This window comes from Hippocampus guttulatus, chromosome 10 (genome assembly GCF_054856545.1).
Source record: "Hippocampus guttulatus isolate MCC_2025c chromosome 10, RoL_Hgut_1.0, whole genome shotgun sequence".
Taxonomy (NCBI): Eukaryota; Metazoa; Chordata; class Actinopteri; order Syngnathiformes; family Syngnathidae; genus Hippocampus; species Hippocampus guttulatus.
Window position 1 is genome coordinate 13177669 of NC_141270.1, and position 17404 is coordinate 13195072.

General features: G+C 41.3%; 1 protein-coding gene across 1 annotated transcript; it reads right to left on the reverse strand.

The window, feature by feature from the left end:
* Positions 1-2630: 2630 nt before the first annotated feature.
* gng4 (guanine nucleotide binding protein (G protein), gamma 4) lies at positions 2631-17045 on the reverse strand. The gene is made up of 3 exons (XM_086122395.1): positions 16238-17045; positions 14320-14428; positions 2631-4475 (listed from the first exon to the last, which is right to left on the reverse strand). The coding sequence occupies exons 2-3, from the start codon at positions 14416-14418 to the stop codon at positions 4347-4349; spliced, it is 228 nt and encodes a 75-aa protein (XP_085978521.1). The 5' UTR covers positions 14419-14428; positions 16238-17045; the 3' UTR covers positions 2631-4346.
* Positions 17046-17404: the final 359 nt, after the last annotated feature.

Consider the following 17404-nt stretch of genomic DNA (forward strand, 5'->3'; position numbering starts at 1 on the left):
AGAGCTTTGCCCAGGTGCATTGTGGAACTTGTAGTTTACAGTGAAGCTGCGTACGTAGCAATAAATAAAAAAGGTTTAAAAACGTGATTCCCAACCTTTATTGAGCCAAGGAACTTTTTTTAACTTCAAAAAATCACACGGCACACCACCAAACAAAATGTTCACAAATTGAGGATACATATGTCAATGTCATACTTTTTGCAATCTAATAGAAGATCTTTTTTTTGTACTTTCTGTCAACATACTGTAAATTGCCCCCATAGATAGATGGACAGATACATTACTGTACTGTATTTATTTTGTCACCAATGAAGTGAAAGCTGATAAGGTCCCGCGGCACACCGTTAGAGCTCTCGTGGCACACTAATGTGCCCCGGCACACTGGTTGGGAATCCTTGGTTAGGTTGTCAAAGCAACAGCATTTTTACAAACTAATATATTAATTCCAGTAACATATTAAAATAATTGTATTAAATTATTATATTTATAAAATTAAACACCACACTACCTAGGAATGGCTTCTAAGGTGTCAAAAAACGTGCTCCCATAGCTTTGCTAACAGTGTGAACTGATTACAGTAATATAAAAATCATCTTTGAATGATAATAAAAATGTTACCACACAAAAGTACTTTTTTGTTTCATGTTATGTCTTCTATTATGTATTCAACGTTTAGGGCAATATTTGTGCAGAATGAACTCCATGTAAACTAGTAAATTTCTCCTTGTGAAAACACCCATGTCAAGTTAAGACTTTCAAAAGGATGGGCGCAGAATGTTGCAGATAAATCAGTTCAACGGAACATGTGTGGACAGGGATGTTTGAAACAAATATCTGACTGTCTGACGGCTGCTGTCCAGTAGTGGGGGTGAGGGCCACCACGAGCGACGGCCTCCACACTGTTATGCTCTTCGTTGACTTGATTTGAGGCGCAAATGTTATTTTCAAGAGCACGGCACTCATGTAATGTGAAATGCAGGTGGGGAGCTTCTTTTATCTGATCTCAATGGCAAAATTGAAAACACCCAGCAGGAAGCCTATATGATTAATCTTATCATATTAATCATATAGGCATCACTATTTCATAGAATTTGAATACACTTTGAGGGCTTGCTGCGCAAGTCCAACAACAATGAGCTGGCACCAATTCTAACTGTAAGAACCGACTGCCCTGGAGATTTTTACTTTCCTGCGCATTGTGTAATTGTGTTCACATTCATTAATATAAACATGAATTCAGAAATATAAATATTAACATGACTCATCTTCTCTCTGCTGCACAGTTTTCTTGACAAAGATCATTCATTCTGCATTTAGCTCTGTCTGACATCTACTGTTCGAGTTTGTAGATAGTGGTCCCGCCTTTGACTCTTTGTATTTTCCTGCTGAAATATAGTCATACTGATTATATCTATGAAAAATAAAATCACATTTTGGCTGAGACATAGCTGATATTATTTGGGATCCTGAGTTCAGTTTCTGAAATGCTGTACAAGTGACAAGGCCCATCTCATGGTAAAAAAAATATATAATTTGAAGTGCGTACAACAAAACGTCCAATACTGTTCATTGTTCTCATTCAAAGAAAATCAAATCCACATTCTGTTCCTTACAGTATGGAATTAACCCTTTCATGCACAAATAATGATGACCTGTAACCTGTCCACTGTGGTAACCGCTGTCCCCGAAAGGGTTAAAATCAGCGAGAAAAATGTGGCTTGAAAGTTTTACGAAACTTTAAAAATGTACTTATTGCCATGCACGACATCATCCGGGAATATATCTTGCCGTGTCTTTCTATGTCAAGACAGCCTCCTCCTAGGTGGACACAGGAGTCTCTCACTGCTCTAAGTTTACATTTCATAATCACAAGGTAACCATGTTATTCGATTTTCCTCTGACGGTTAACCTTTTTCAGTACTAAAAATGTTTAAGGAGGCAGCAGCCGGACTGTAGAAGATGAATGTAAATATTTCCTATATTTTCAAAAAACGAATAAATGGGAGCTTGAGCAATAGCGTGCGTTCAACATTGGCAGTCCCATGGTTGAATGAATCTGCGCTGTCACAATGAACAGCAGCTCTTGGTTCACCGCTTGATAAAACACTTGTGACTTCCGAGATAATAAATCCATATGCCACGAGAATGACAGAAATAGTGGAAACAAATCAGGACGTTATCGCTGACATCAGCAAGCTATAAATTCTTTGGGGGAAATGTTTCATCCACAAGACTGGGTTTTTTTTTCCGCTCGTGTCTGTCATTAACAAGTTATCATCCTTTTGCTGTGTGCAAATAAGACGCGGGGAGCTTGATTGATGGATTGACACAATCTTAATTCCTAATTTCATTTTATACTAAGATTGCTTCCCCAGGCCCAGAATCAATCACATGAAAAGGTCATCCATTTTTAACCCTCTCAGGCTCAAAATAAGTTCTTGCGACAGGTAAAGTAAAGGTACTTGGCTGTTACAAATCTGCATCACCTGCCCTAAGAGGGTTTTAACTTGTTATTCTTATTAGGGTTAGGCATGCAAATTCAGGAATATGAAAAAAGTCTTATGCATGGAATTAGTCTTTCTGTAATCAATGGAGTGGCCCACTTGTGGCCATTAAAAAAAATGCATGAGTCCCATTTGATGTACGTCTTTAATTAATTCATCCATCAAAGGATTTACAAAGCTTCCGAATTAAATGCATTTTTTTTCTTTTTACAAAAACAAGAATACCATTTAAGAATACAGCTGCACATTGTCAACATATCGGACCTCAGGTGTGATTACATTTGCAGAGCAGCCTCCTGGAAAGTCAGCAGAGAGGCAATCTTTCACATCATAACAGTTCTCTCTAGTTTGGATAAAACCATGCAAAATTCATCCTTCGCCATTGCGTTTATTGTCGAAAATTTGGCACAATCCTCAGGTCAGTGAAGACACCCCAAGACTAGTCTCAGGATTTCATAGATAAAGAATAATAATCTAGAAATGATTCTCCTGAAAACAGCGGATTCGATGGTTTCATCATTCCTGTAAATTGGATCAGTAATACGACGACTCTTCAAGTACCAAGAGGAAAGTACCTCACATTTCACAGATTTAATACCCTTTGTGTTATCTATTTTAAAAAAACTCACATATTAAGAATAACTGCATGTTTTGTAAATAATGAACAACTGTAGGTATCATACAAGCCTAGTAGCACACAACACATCATGTAGCAGTCAGTGCTGTGCAACAAATATTCAATAATACGACTGATAATAACAATAATAATAAACAATCATTGACAATTCATCATAAAAATTTGTAAATGCTATTTATATACCATGTAAAGGAGACAGTGTGCTTTTTCTTCCAAATCAACCAAACAAACAAGAAGAAAGTGCGCAGTGTGACGATAACACTGCTCTCACAAGGATTGGCACCGAAACGTTACTGTACACCGGAAAAAGACCGACGGCCGCTCGTAAGCAGAGGCGGCGGTCAATAGGGGAGCAGAGGAACATGCAGGCCTCCGTTTTGGCTTTAATGTCAAAGGCCTGGCTGTTCACTCTGAAACGGTCAAACAAAGAGCCAGGAAACGTGCCCAGGAAACATTTGACATCCCGCAACCCGCAAATGGAAAGTTTTCCAATTGGAAGCCGCACGATGTGATGAAAGACGGATTGAAGCATCAATGGAAGGAAAAAAAGCAAAGGTAAAACACATCAGGGCGTGGTGGGGAAGGTTTATTACTTCATTTGGACTAAAAGGCTTGCACAGTGATCAAGTTGTGTCGCTTGAACAAACAGATTAGCTTGCTTGCCTGCTCGCTTGCATCTCACCAAAACACTTTACTCTGCACACTATGCAGTAGATGGCTGTTCAGGGCTCTCGGCTAACAATTCATTAGTGAAATGAGCCAGGTGTCATGTTTTACTGGTGCTTTCAGTGCATGCTGCAGCAGATACTTTGAAGCTCGCACGCTGAAAGGCACTGACGTTTCAAGACGATGGAAGGTGAAAAGATGTTGACTGGGCACACTTTTGTTTCCTGAGGGAATTTCGGACCGAGCGCTGCTAAAGAAAAGGATCTTTAAAAAATAAAATAAAAATAAACAAAGAAAAAACTCACCGCATGAAAGCACTGAGCAAGGCGGTTCTCTAATAACAAAGCATTAACAAACCTATTGAACAAGACTGCCCCCCCTGTAGAATCCCCTCAGCCGCCAGGACGGAGCCGACCGACACCAGGGTCCACCCGGCTAAACCGGAGTGGACGCCCGTGGCAAGTCGCTTCAGGTGTGGTGAAGACAAAGAAGGCAGGCGACGCCGCGCCCGTAGCCCGCGGCGCTTGCCATGCGGCTCATTAGAGGATGGCGCAGAAGAATTTCTTCTCCCGGAATGGGTTCTCGGAGGCCGGCACGGGCACAATGAGAGGGTCCTCGCGTATGTGGGCGTCGCAGTAAGCCAACAGGTCTGCGGCGGCTTTGGACACCTGTTGATAGCGATAGATAAGAACGAACACTGAAAAAAAAGTGAAACCACCGTGGCATTTAACTGAAGTGCAACTTGATGTTTACAATTTGAAAAGCATGGTTTCGAGTTCAAACCAGTTCTGTTGCCTTTGACCAGTGGCAGCTGGCCCACTACTCACAAACCCAAGATTAAACAAGTGAAATAACGGTATGTTATAGCTAGTTTTAGATGAGTGGGATAAATATTAATGGTGAAGTTGTTTCATTCATCTCTGTTGTCTGATTTTTGATGTGTTTCGACCCTGGGAAAAAATAAATGAATAAATAAGATAAGATAAGATAAGATATCCTTTATTAGTCCCACACTGGGGAAATTTACAGCCTCCAGCAGCAAGAATGTAGGCAGAAAGAAGAAGAAAAAACAAACAAACACCGTCCAATTAAGTGCAATATAAATACAAAATGGATAGATCGCAGTGCTATTTACAGTTGTTTTCCACATCATTCAATTATTAAATATTATTGTTGCTATTTTTTATTCAGCAGCCTGACAGCAGTTGGTATAATTTAAATATTATATACAACATCCATAGGCTTTTATTAAAAGAGATAGGAGCATGTTGGGTACAACCTCTTCTATGACTAGGCTGATATACCACAAACCTCCCGCCATGGGACACAATTGTCGTCCATCTGTCATAAAGTATGGCTGACTGACAGGTCAAGCAGTGTATAGAGATGCAAAAGCTTTCTTCTAAACAATGTGACCAACATGGATTACGGTCAGTAAGACTGATTTGTATTATGGTGGCCCGGTGGTTAGCGCGTCGACCTCACAGTGCAGAGGTTCGATTCCAGCTCCGGCCTTCCTGTGTTGAGTGTGCGTGGGTTTTCTCCGGGTACACCGGTTTCTTCCTACATTCCAAAAACATGCATGGCAGGCTGATTGAACACTCCAAATTTTCCCTAGGTGTGAGTGTGAGCGCGAATGGTTGTTCGTTTCTGTGTGCCCTGCGATTGACTGGCAACCGGTTCAGGGTGTCCCCCGCCTACTGCCCGAAGACAACTGGGATAGGCTCCAGCACACCCCTCGACCCTTGTGAGGATTAAGCGGATCAGAAGATGGATGGATGGATGAATGAATGATTCATATTATAAAGAGATGAACGGTTCATATGTCTGACTCATAGCTCTGGGTTCGAATCCCGGCTCAAGAAGCAAGGAAGGAAGGAAAAAGGACAAAATGGCAGTTCAATTCAACTTTATTCATAGAGCATCTTAAAAACAACCATAGCTGCATACAAAGTGCTGTGCATGAAGTAAAAATCTGACATGTAATACCAAAGACGGTTAAAATAATAAATTCATAACATAAAAACAGTCAGCACAATAAAACACAAAAACAACGGCAATATATTTCAAAGTGGAACGATTCGATTTGATGCATGGTTTACACAAACATACTGTTCAAACCCTTTTTTTTTTTACACCTCTATTAATTATGGTTGACTGGCTGTTTTTATTCCCCGGATCATTACATTTTGCACCTTCATATGCTGTTTCTTCGAAATATGGATATTTTTAGGCAGACACAGATGACAGCGCATGGCATACTGTTGTCGTTCTTTTTCATACTCTGTGTGGTAAACATCGATTGAATGTGAGGGCAGGGGGTGTTCTGGCCAGGCGTCGCCGTTGAGGTAAAAGTGGCAGCTCGGAGGTAGAGGCAAAATTTTCCATTTGCCATGGCCGCTTGAGTGCACCGTGGCCGGCCATGATTCCACAAATGCCGAGACATGGCAGCCACAAGACGCTGACATATTGGCAACCACCAGTCAGAGGAAAGCTCATTTACATATGGAACATTCATCAGAAATTCAACTGTCTTACATGCCAGGCGTTAAGGACGAAAATAGCTTGAAAATGGCAACATGGGCATTTTTAACCCAAATTATCTTGAACGCCAGAGGAAATGACATCAAAGATGACAAATAAATAAACGATGAAATAAATAAATTATAAATAAGTGCGGCAAGGGACCTGTAAAGTCAATTGTGCAGAGTGCGTAACAAACGTGGTGTCCTCTAACCACAGGTTCTTTGGTGCGTTATTTGGATCAAAACACACGTCTGGCCCTGAGGCGTTGCATTGCATCCCCATGGAAAAGTGACTCAACATTAGAAAGCGGCAGCGTGCAGAGAGTGGATGCACATGCAGGTTTCCACTGCCGATCTGAGTGGCACGTTCTGGAGGGGGTCGGCAAAGAGGAGCAGCTGCATCAGCGAGATGAGGAAGGCGCCGACATCCACATGGAGGACACACACATCTAATGTCCTGACTGATGGGCTCCATACAACTCATGCAAACCACATGAGCGCTCTGTGCGTGCGCTTCTATACAGATTATTACTACCGCACTATTTCTACCATCACACAAGATGATGCTGTTTCTATTTAATGTTTGAGGAGGAGCGAAAGCACAAACTGGGAAATTGTCTTTGTTCACATCGAATGATAGCCAATGAAATCGTTTAAATAGGTGACACCTGTCTCTAATATTTTGACCCTCTCATTACGGTGCAGTGCAGTTCGACACCAACACAAACGGCAACACAATAAAAAAAATCACACTGCTAAATTAATACAACTCATACAGCGTCATTCAAAACTGAGCATTATTATAGTTGTAAAAGGCAGAATATTTGATACAAAAATATCAAGTCTCATCATCAAACAAAAATGGCACAAAAAGTGGATGGACTCTAGGGCTGAAAGATTTTGAAAAATTATATAATTGCAATTCTTTTCCCTCACTATTGTGATTGTGATTTAATATGCCCCTCTGAATCACTGTAGAGATCAATTTATTGAACAAATTATAATCATTATGATCTTAAAAATATTTGAATAGCACCCCTGTCAGGGAGGAGTGGTCACTCATCAACCCACAGTCGTGCAAGTGCAAGTCGGTCTGGTCTCCAAAGACCCATGTTACACACATGGCTGACGAATCATCCGCAAGGGGAGATCTTGCAGTTCACGTGCCAAAGTCATGCATGGACTCCTGCGTATCAATTTTTGCTTCTGCAATGTCAAACACTACATGCGCTGAAACTACCCTGCTTTTGATCCCAATGAAGGATGCTGCTCGGGCTGGCTACGTTCCATCCAACAATGGTGAACAAGGGTGCAAACGCCACGTTACGCCAAAGACTACTTGTGCAAAGTCGAGCAAATTTTCAGACGAGGGAAAACTCTATCCATGCGCTCGGTTAGACTACGCTTTGTGGTAGACTTGCGCTGAGAATAAAAATAGGGCCCTTCGCCTGCATTTTTTTAAAGCGCTGAAGTTATTGAGACGCTATACAAATAAATAAACTACACATAAATCCAACGGACTGAACGATTTTTTTTTCCCACAGCCTTTGCAGTCTTCTACAACACCATTTGAATTTGCTTAATTGTTCAGCCCTAAAAAACAGATTACCATACTTATGTACCTTCTTCCACCGAGTGGAAGAGCATTTAATTATTTTGCGTCTCACTACATGTTGCTGGCATAGACAGATGAACCAAGATGCATTATTTGTGGTGCACAGTGGTTGGCAATCACTGCTTTAAATAATGCATGCATACTTAATGTTGTGGCTTCTCCTGGACACATGTGAAAACTGCCACTCTTTGTCCAATACCTCATCTAGGAATGAATAGTCTGTAATACAGAATAACACACTGAAAGCAGCACCATTAAATCCATTTTCCCGCAACAAGCTCCCTTCTTGTCAATTCATCTTTGCTCTTATTTATGCGGCTGAAACGCCACCTCTGCTCTCGAGCTCCTCTGACTTTTGCACTGAGCGAGATGAGAAGTCGATATGTCATCGCAACACACCCTCGGTTCCCTACTGCAGAGAACAGGTGACATTTTCTTTGCTGGACGTGACAAGTCACAACTTTCCAAAACAATTTGCACAAACTGTGAGCCCGACTGGGATTTTTTTCCCCCCCTTCTTTGAGACACAGCAGAGAGGAAGATCAATACAGCTATTAAATGTCAACTAATCAGAGTGTTTACAACCTTACTGCCCTATTCAGGATAATAGGGCAGCTTGTGCTATACGCCATTGTAATATCTTATGGACTTAAAAGCAACAATATTTCACCTTTACAATCACAACTTGGCCAGGGTGATGGTAACGTCATGTTGCTGCTAATCTTTATTATGTGTTCAGGTTGGTCCTATGATATCTAGTGGGGATTATTAGCAGGAACCAATTGTATCCTACAAGGGTCCTCCCCAACACTAATTGACATGTGCATTCGCCAACACACATTCAAACAGACAACTACTTTGTGAGCTCTGCGCAGCCATTCTGAAACAAATATAATACCAAAAGCATAGTTCACTACAGACTAAACGAAGGAAGAAGGAGACAAGCAAAACTTCCAAGGATATTTAACCTTTTCTGGATGTGCCCCCATGGGGTCTCTGTGCCTTTTTGTTGAATCAATTGTTTTCATAGATTTTGTTTTTCATTCATTGTTTTGTAATGCATGTGTATTTATATGTTTCATGTCCGCGTTTGTGACCAATTCTAAAGGCTTTGTTGCAGCTCTAGCGGTTGTGAAGGCTCAGTATAAATAAAGCTGCATTGTATTATTTTTGTGTTGTATTCCTGTAGCATAGCACCATCTAGTGGATGCATAGCGCAACCGCAGCCACTATTGTCGCGTATCGGTTTATTCTATGCACGCATAATGCAATGCACCCTATTATGAAAATACTTTTTAAAATAGGCCATTTACTGAAGATCCGCCTTATAATCCGAAGCACTTTATAGTGCAGAAAATATGGTAAATTGAGTCACAACATTATGAGAGGAAATCCGTAACAATACATGAAGAAGCAATATTACATGAAAAGTCACGAGTTTCAAGTTGTAATATGACTAAATTCACAGTTCTTCAAGAATAAAGTTTCAATGCTTAACTCAAAGAAACAAGTCCACACATGAGAATGCAGGATTAACGTTGCATGAAAAGTGTTGTTTTTATGAGAACAGTTATATGACGAGAAAAACATGTTTAGAATTTGCAAATAAATGTTACCTTGAATGGTGAGATTTTTTTAAAAATCTGTGATTATATGATAATATAGGCTGAGCATTCCAAAAAGATATATAATTTGACGAGAATAAAGTTGTGCAATTTTAAAGTTAATATTGGGGAACATAGGTTATGCATACTGTACGTTTTTGTTTCTCTCTCACTTTTAACAGACGTGTGCAAACACAACAAACGAGTGGTTAGAACATCTTCCTCACAGTTTGGAGGATCTGAGTTTAAATCCCGATTTAAGACTGTATAAATTCTTCCTGTGCTTGTGTTGGTTTTCTCCACTCTGGCTTCCTGCCATAATCCAAACAACATGGATGCTAGATTTACTGAATCCTCTAAATAGCTCAGAGATGAGAATGTGAGTGAGAATGTTTTTTTTCTTCCTATATGTTCCCTGCGACTGGCAGTAAAAAAATGTGCCTTGGCTCAGTAACGGTTAGGAAACACTGCCTAAGATGACCTAATTTAGTTATCGTGGTAGTATCCTGCCTCTATAAAGAGGGAATGTTATAGACTTTCATTGCGCTGTAAATAAAGTGCAGAATTACTTTGATAGTCAAAGTGAATTATAGTGCAAATTTAGGAAGGTTATTATTTTTTTTTTTTTGCTGAGAAAGACAGTGCGTGCGTGTGCGTGTGTGTGTGTGTGCGTGCGTGCGTGCGTGTGTGTTTAAGGTCCAGACTGGCTGGTAATTACACTGCGGCTCCGCGATCCGGGAAGTGTCCTTCTAATTAACACAGTTCACGTTCCTTTGGCTGATTGAGCGATTAATGAGAAGGTCCCTCAATGAGGCGCCCGCTCTTGTCACTGATACGCACGCTAGTTCGTCACGTCCCTTAATTAAATCGAAAGAAGCCAGCAGACATCGCCAACAATGCTTCCTGCTCTGCCTCGGCTCTTTATTCATGTATGCCCTCCACTTCACAAGCTATTAGATGACAAAAATACAAAGTGGAGATGCGATGCAACTGAAAATAGCCCATCGTCAGAAATTGTCAAAAAATCATTTATTTTCCTCCCATTAGAAACCTCAGGGAATGAGAGCACTTGTGACTTGACCTGCGCTTGTATTCTACTGTATACAAACGCATCATTTGTGTTTGTCTCTGTGGTTCTCAAATGTTTAACAGCAAGTACCACATGAAAAAAAAGAGCTTTCCAAGTACAGTATGCCATCGTGACCAACGTTAAAATACAGTAGCATAGTAGGCATAAGTGTTCATTAAAAAAAAGTTGTATTTGTAAAAAATAAAAAAATAAACAATATTTTTGTGATGTCGCTGTAACAGTATGTACAGCTTGGACCTTTATACTGCAATTCAATGTACAAAAAGAAAATTTATACTTATACAGTGATTTGAGAAGTACACGGGCTCCCTCTACGGGTACCCAGAAGTATCACTGCCTAATTACAAGTTTGGTTGTATGTAACTTTTAAGTTTGACACATTTAATTCAAACCGTTTGTTTTCAAACAGTTGTGGTACAATATTATTCAAAATTATGTGTAACACATTTTAATTGAATCAGTATTAAGGCACAGTTTTTCTTTCCATTTTTGCACTTGATCAGGTCTCGCTCACCCGCAAACAAGTAGAAATAAGTGCTGCTGAAAATGGATGGATTATTTATTCTCTTCCATTTATGCGAAGCTGGGTCGCATGGGGAGTAGTTTAAGCAGAGAAGCTCCTGAGCCACTTACATTTACCGTATTTTCACGACTATAAGGCGCCATTAAAAGTCTAAAATTTTCTCCAAAATGGACAGGACGCCTTATGATGCGGAGCGTCTTGTCTATGCGCTGAGTTCCAAAACCTGACTGACAGCCGACACGCTGTTTATATAGAGAAAAGGCGGAAGTGACTGTGGACTGGCATGCGGCAAAGAAGTCGGCCAATCAGTGAAGGGTGGGCGTGTATATGTACATATATGGAGAGAAAGAGCGAGAAAAGGTAGACGTGAGTGACAGGCATGCGGGGAAGAAGTCCGCCAATCAGGGAAGGGTGGGCGTGTAAGTGGACGCTAAAGGGACGCGACAAGCAGGTACCAACACCTGTATAGAGTGTGGCTATGTGCATTGTTGCAAAACAACTTCGGTTTTGGTTTCTAAGAACCCCCGAAAATAAATTCTACAAAGAGACACGCCTACGTAGCTCAGTTCAAACTTCAAGCCATCGGTTATGCTTTTGGCATGCGTGCCCATCTCACAGCAGCGGTGAAAAACCAAGTCAAGCAAATGAACTCTGAGCTTGCCGTTATTCCCAGAGGCTTGACTAAAGAACTCCAACCGCTGGACATCGGCATCAACCGGGCGTTCAAAGTAAAGTTGCGAGCGGCATGGGAACAATGAATGATCGATGGCAAACACAACTTTACAAAGAGTGAGAGGTAGCGCCGGGCGAGTTACGCCACAATTTGCGAATGGATTGTGGCTGCTTGGACGAACGTGTCTGCTTGCACTGTTGTTCGAGTTTTTGGCGCGGGCCACATTTTAGATACCATTTCACTTGGAGGGCCATTATGACTGAAACCATATTAAGAAGTCAAGAATAACTGTTGATTCAATTATTGTTTAAGTTACTGTCATGAGGGGTTTGATAACAAGAAAATGCTTAGAAGGAAAAATTTCGGTAGAAATTTTAGAAAGGATCATGGAAGTTGACTTGTTTGAGCTGCTTTTGCGGGCCACATAAAATGATGTGGCGGGCCAGATCTGGCCCCCGGGCCTTGACTTTGACACCTGTGCTTTAGAGGAATCAAACATGGTCTCATTTTTGATGAACACTTAGGCCAACAATGCTACTGTATTTCAATTTTGTTCATTATTGTGGTAGGTGAGCCAAGCATTTTTTGTAGGTGATACTTTGTGTGAAAAGTTTGAGAGTCACTGATGTAGCAGATTATTTAAAAAGTTTAAAACCACAGTTCTCAGAGATGAAATTCAAATGTAGTGAAAGTTATATCAAGCTAAAGTGTACTTAGGCAGTGCCTCTTTCATGTACCAGGGAAGCAACCGTACAACACTACGAATCACTGGTCTTATATCAGAGAGAATGTTTTGTTCAAACAGGGGGGCTTAAATGTGTCGAGCGAGCCTTGCACGATGCCAAGCCACTGCCACGGGTTGTGGACAACAACAGTCGAAGTGAGTTGTTGAGTTTGTTAAAGTTGCATTAAATCAGCAGTAACTCGCGTCAATTACGACGACATGTCAACAACTTGTCTCACTATTGTGATTGAGTACAAAGTCTGGTAAAAGTAGAAATACGGATTGTACTCCACCACATCAGTGAGAAAAAGTAAAGACCATGATCTATACTAAGTACACAAGTACGAATGGTCACTGGTCAGAACAATAAATGATCAGGTAATATACAGATACCATAACAATCTATTGAGGTACAGTCACAAAGTATTGTAATCCATTACCGGTACTTCCCACTACTGCTCACAGGTCACATGACAATGAATGAAAATTAAAATTGCATCTTTTAACGTCGAATGTTGAGTAAAACTCAAAACTGAATAAATACAGCAACATGTTTTTTCCAAGTTTTATGATACGCTGGATAAGAGAGGCGAACAGGATATTTTTATGCAGGGAGGATTTTCTTGCTGGCAAGCAGCTTTAGTAGCGCTGAGCATGGATCAAGAACGACAAGCAGCGATGGAGCTAGCGATGGAGCTAGGTGGCGGTCTTCCAGCCTTGTCTGCCATGCTGATGTGAGCAAACTCTCTTTCACTGTGGGGAAATCTTTCTCAGAGCACGCGGCGGGCATAATGAACGACTTCATGACGCAAACTTTAAAGTCTCTCCATCACACTCCACAAAATTAAAAACAATACCACAGGATTTTTTTTCTTTATGGCCATGGTTATCATAAGCATTTGAAAAGGATTTGTCTCTGGGATGATTAAGACCACCAAGGGCTCAAACATCAACCATTAACATGGTCTTAAAGGAGACATATTCTGTACTTTTTTTTTTTTTTTTACAATTCAAAACTGTTCTCAGGTGTCTTACATATATCTGAAACACGTTTTCATTTAGATAGCCCAGACTACCCATTACAAACTCCGCCCCACATACATAATGCTGAGGACCTATTTTGTTACCATGACGAGTATGCACAGTGCATGCTGAGCCCCGAGTCTAAAATAGAGACTGAACTGTGCCGCGCACAATAGCTCCCGACAAAAACAGCATTTGAATTTTCACTCATGGATGCAGGACTTCACCAGGCCCCGAATTACACTTGTTAACCAGCATGTCGATCCTTGTATGTGGTGCGTTCAAGTGGACACATCACCAAACTCAAATAACGCTGGCAGTTTACACTAAGGTGCACATTCAACAAAACTCCATACAGCTCTTCTTACCATTAGGCCGTAGTTTGGGGGTTGGTGATTATTTAAAAAATACCCCACAGTGGGGCAGAATGTAGAACGGGCTCAATTACAGACCGCTTTTGGAAATAGGTTGCAAACAAAATATTAACTTTTTTTTTTTAACTCCAAAATAATTGAAAATGTGCTCCCACTAAAACAAATAATTGTCACACAATTTTTGAAAGGCTATGGTAGCCTAGGCTACATTCAGCAAAGTTTGCCAATCCCAAATCACGACCACTATTCAAGCCGATCAACAGTTTAGCTACATTCATGAAGCACACAAACACATATTTCATGTGTTCCAGTGTCAAAGATGACATGAGAAAAGAAGACAAACACACTTCAAGTGACATACCTTTATCCTATCCATGCAGGCCTCCATCTTGAGCTGCTCCACGGCTTTCCTGGCTTGGGAGATGCTTGCTGTGCTGTTGTTGGCGATGCTATCTTTCATTGTGTCACCCCTCCAAAACACAGAGGATTGGGTGAGTGCAACAATTAGCACTTTACAAAAAAAATTATGTTTGAGTCATGGGCAGACAGTCCATTTGTACCGAGGCGTTGAAGGACATAGCCTGCGAATTGTGTTTCGATAATTTGGAAAACCACGTGCGGTCAAGTTGCGCCCAATGTGACATCAGGCAGCCAGCAAAGTGGATGCAGTCTGTGAATTTGGACACAGCCACAATCTCCTGAATCAATTTTTTAAAAAAACGACCCCCATCGTTCTCATCCCATCACAAATCTAACAGCAGCAGTGATAGGTGTGTGATTGAAAATAGTGCGATGGACTAGATAAAATGGCGGCACCCATGTCTGCTTTGGCTCACAATAGTTGCATCAAACTAGGATTAAACACGGCATCTAAACCAGCGAACTCTTTTGTATCACCTCAGCAGAACAGTGCTGAACCTATCTATGACCACCAGTTCATGTTGTCACTGCATGGATACAGCAGTGGGCCACTTAACACCGAAGCGCTAAATACTGTTGTGGCCCAGCAGGCTACAAAGCAGCAGACTTTCCTACAATCGGCACAGGCTGCCCCAACAGCGTCAGAACCATTGATGTAACTTCTATGCCTCGCTACGCAGTCAAATGTTCATGGTTTTACACTGGACAGCACAGTGACAGGAATTCTTCTTTATCAGAATTGTTGATACAATTTTTTTTGCCTCTTTTTTGAAATGTTCTGGATTCGCGCATGCTTTCCTCCAAGGAGGAAGCATAATCACAATTAGCTTCACTTTGCCACATCCAATACGGCTGCGGCGTCGACATACTCAAGGAGACGTCTTTGTATATGTAATATGAATGTTGTCTATGACAATACTTGGTGAGGTTATCACCACTCAAAATGGGATTGGCAGTGCTATGGATGGAGCCAAGTAAGTGCCGTCTTTGGAGGTGCTAACCAGTCGACTACCGTGGCACCTCATGGTAAAGTTAATGGCTTGAAAATTATTTTGCATCAATTTCCTGACTGATACATTTGAACAATGACATTGAAAGGTTTGCGCGCCTTCGCTGGTGCCGTGGGGGAAAAAATGGCAGGAAAAGCATACTAGAACAGCTTTAATTTAATTTGGAGATAATGAGAGGCTCTCCAAAACAGTGACAGGTGTGATGACCCCATGCAACATGAATTTGAATGTGATTTGTCAGGTGCCATTAAAACTGGGAAAACGTTGTGAAATTATTTACCTTAAATTTATTTTCTTTTTTTTTTTACATCATAATACTTTGCATTTTAACAGTGGTTTGTAGAAATGTTCTGGCCACTCCATGTGTAATTCTGTTTGAGAAAGTATGAAATTATTGCATCGTCTTGCTCCTTTTACAGACACGCCCCCCCCCCCCCCCCACCACCACACCCCAAATCATGACGTCGTAGGCAACACCATCCCCAGGAAATGACACCTGATTACAAATACCTTTTATAATCATGGGCGCGGTGCTGTTTAATACATTCATATGTTAATATTTTGGTCATGATGATCGCAGCCGGAGACTCAAAATGGTGCTTTGATTTATTTTTTTATTTTTCACCCCTAAAGCAATGCCAAAGCTCTCTGTTCTGGGCCTTTCCCCACTGAGGCTTCCCTTCTTCCTCCCCCCTTCCCTATTAATGATAACCGTGTCGTTGATTTCAAAACACAACACCGCAAACATGAGCGGCATTTCGATAGACTCGAGGGGCAGGCCTGTCTGGAGAGAAAACAGCAGGAGAAAAATGGACATGCTGCCTCAATATCAGTGATGTAGAGGCTTACCTGATCGTGTTTTTTTCCAAATTGGAGAATTCCGGGTTGACTCCACCCAAAACACACGCACACACCACTCACACAGGCACACGCAGTCACACTCACTCACACACAAAGAGGATCTGTCAAATGTCAAAAGCTAGAAGGAACCTGTCCAGCCTCGTCGCGGTGGATCCCGCCGAAGGAACGCGGCTACGTGGCCTCGGCAGATCCGCTGCGTGACGCGAGTCGTGCGAGGAAGGAGGAAGGGAAAAAAAATGAGGAGTACCGCGGCTGGGGCTCGGAAAGATGCTAGCGAAAGGGGGGACACCACCGTGTGACGACGACGAGACTCACGGTGCCGTGTGAGGCAGGAGCTAAGGGGTGCGCGTTCTCCCACAGTGGACGCTGACCCTGAACGCACCAACGATGGATCCTCGTCGCAGCACTAGACATGAAAAGCAGCTGCAGGCTTCCCCAATTTGTTCTCCTTTACTTGAGATTTGATATTAGGTCTCCGCCCCCCTCATGGGAACAATGGGAAATGTACACACATTTTAAATGTCAACCTCAAACATGCAGCCAATACAATTGTCTTCAAGGGGTGGAAGCAACGAAGTACAATGACTTCGCTACTGTAATTAACCATTACTGTATATGGGGCATTCTACCGAATCGGTGCCATTTGCGTCCCCAGGAACTTAGATTTAAAGTACATTTCTTGAAGCAGTGTCCTGCATATTAATCTGATTGCACCATGACTTCCTAAAATGTGACATTAAAATGACTATAATGAGAGATGATTCAAACTTAAAGGGACACTTGATTGGGCTGAATATTGGCAGGTTTGTATGTAAGAATTATTTGAGCACAAAAATTCAATTCTAAATATATTTAGCACATCTTAATGAGTGCTATTATTTACGTGTGCGGATTTTTTTCCCCCCCTGAAGATATAATTTTCCTGTTCAAATAATGCACAATTTTTAAGTGGAAAAATGAGACTTTTTTTTGCCAGATGATCCCTTTAGGTAGTGTTCCTGGGTTTTCACTCAGCCCTATTACTGTAACACATGGATTTTGAATATTTCACAAGTTCTCTTATATATTGTATGAATGATATTTGCTCCATGTACAGCACTTTGTATACAGCGATGGCGGTTTTAAAGTGCTCTATAAATACAGTTGAGTTGAGAA

Excerpts from the sequence above, each read along its gene's own strand:
- gng4 (XM_086122395.1), bottom strand. The coding sequence starts at position 14,418 with ATGAAAGATAGCATCGCCAACAACAGCACAGCAAGCATCTCCCAAGCC. Across the intron at positions 4,476-14,319 it reads CCTGCATGGATAGGATAAAG|GTGTCCAAAGCCGCCGCAGA; the intron begins GTATGTCACTTG and ends CGCTATCAACAG.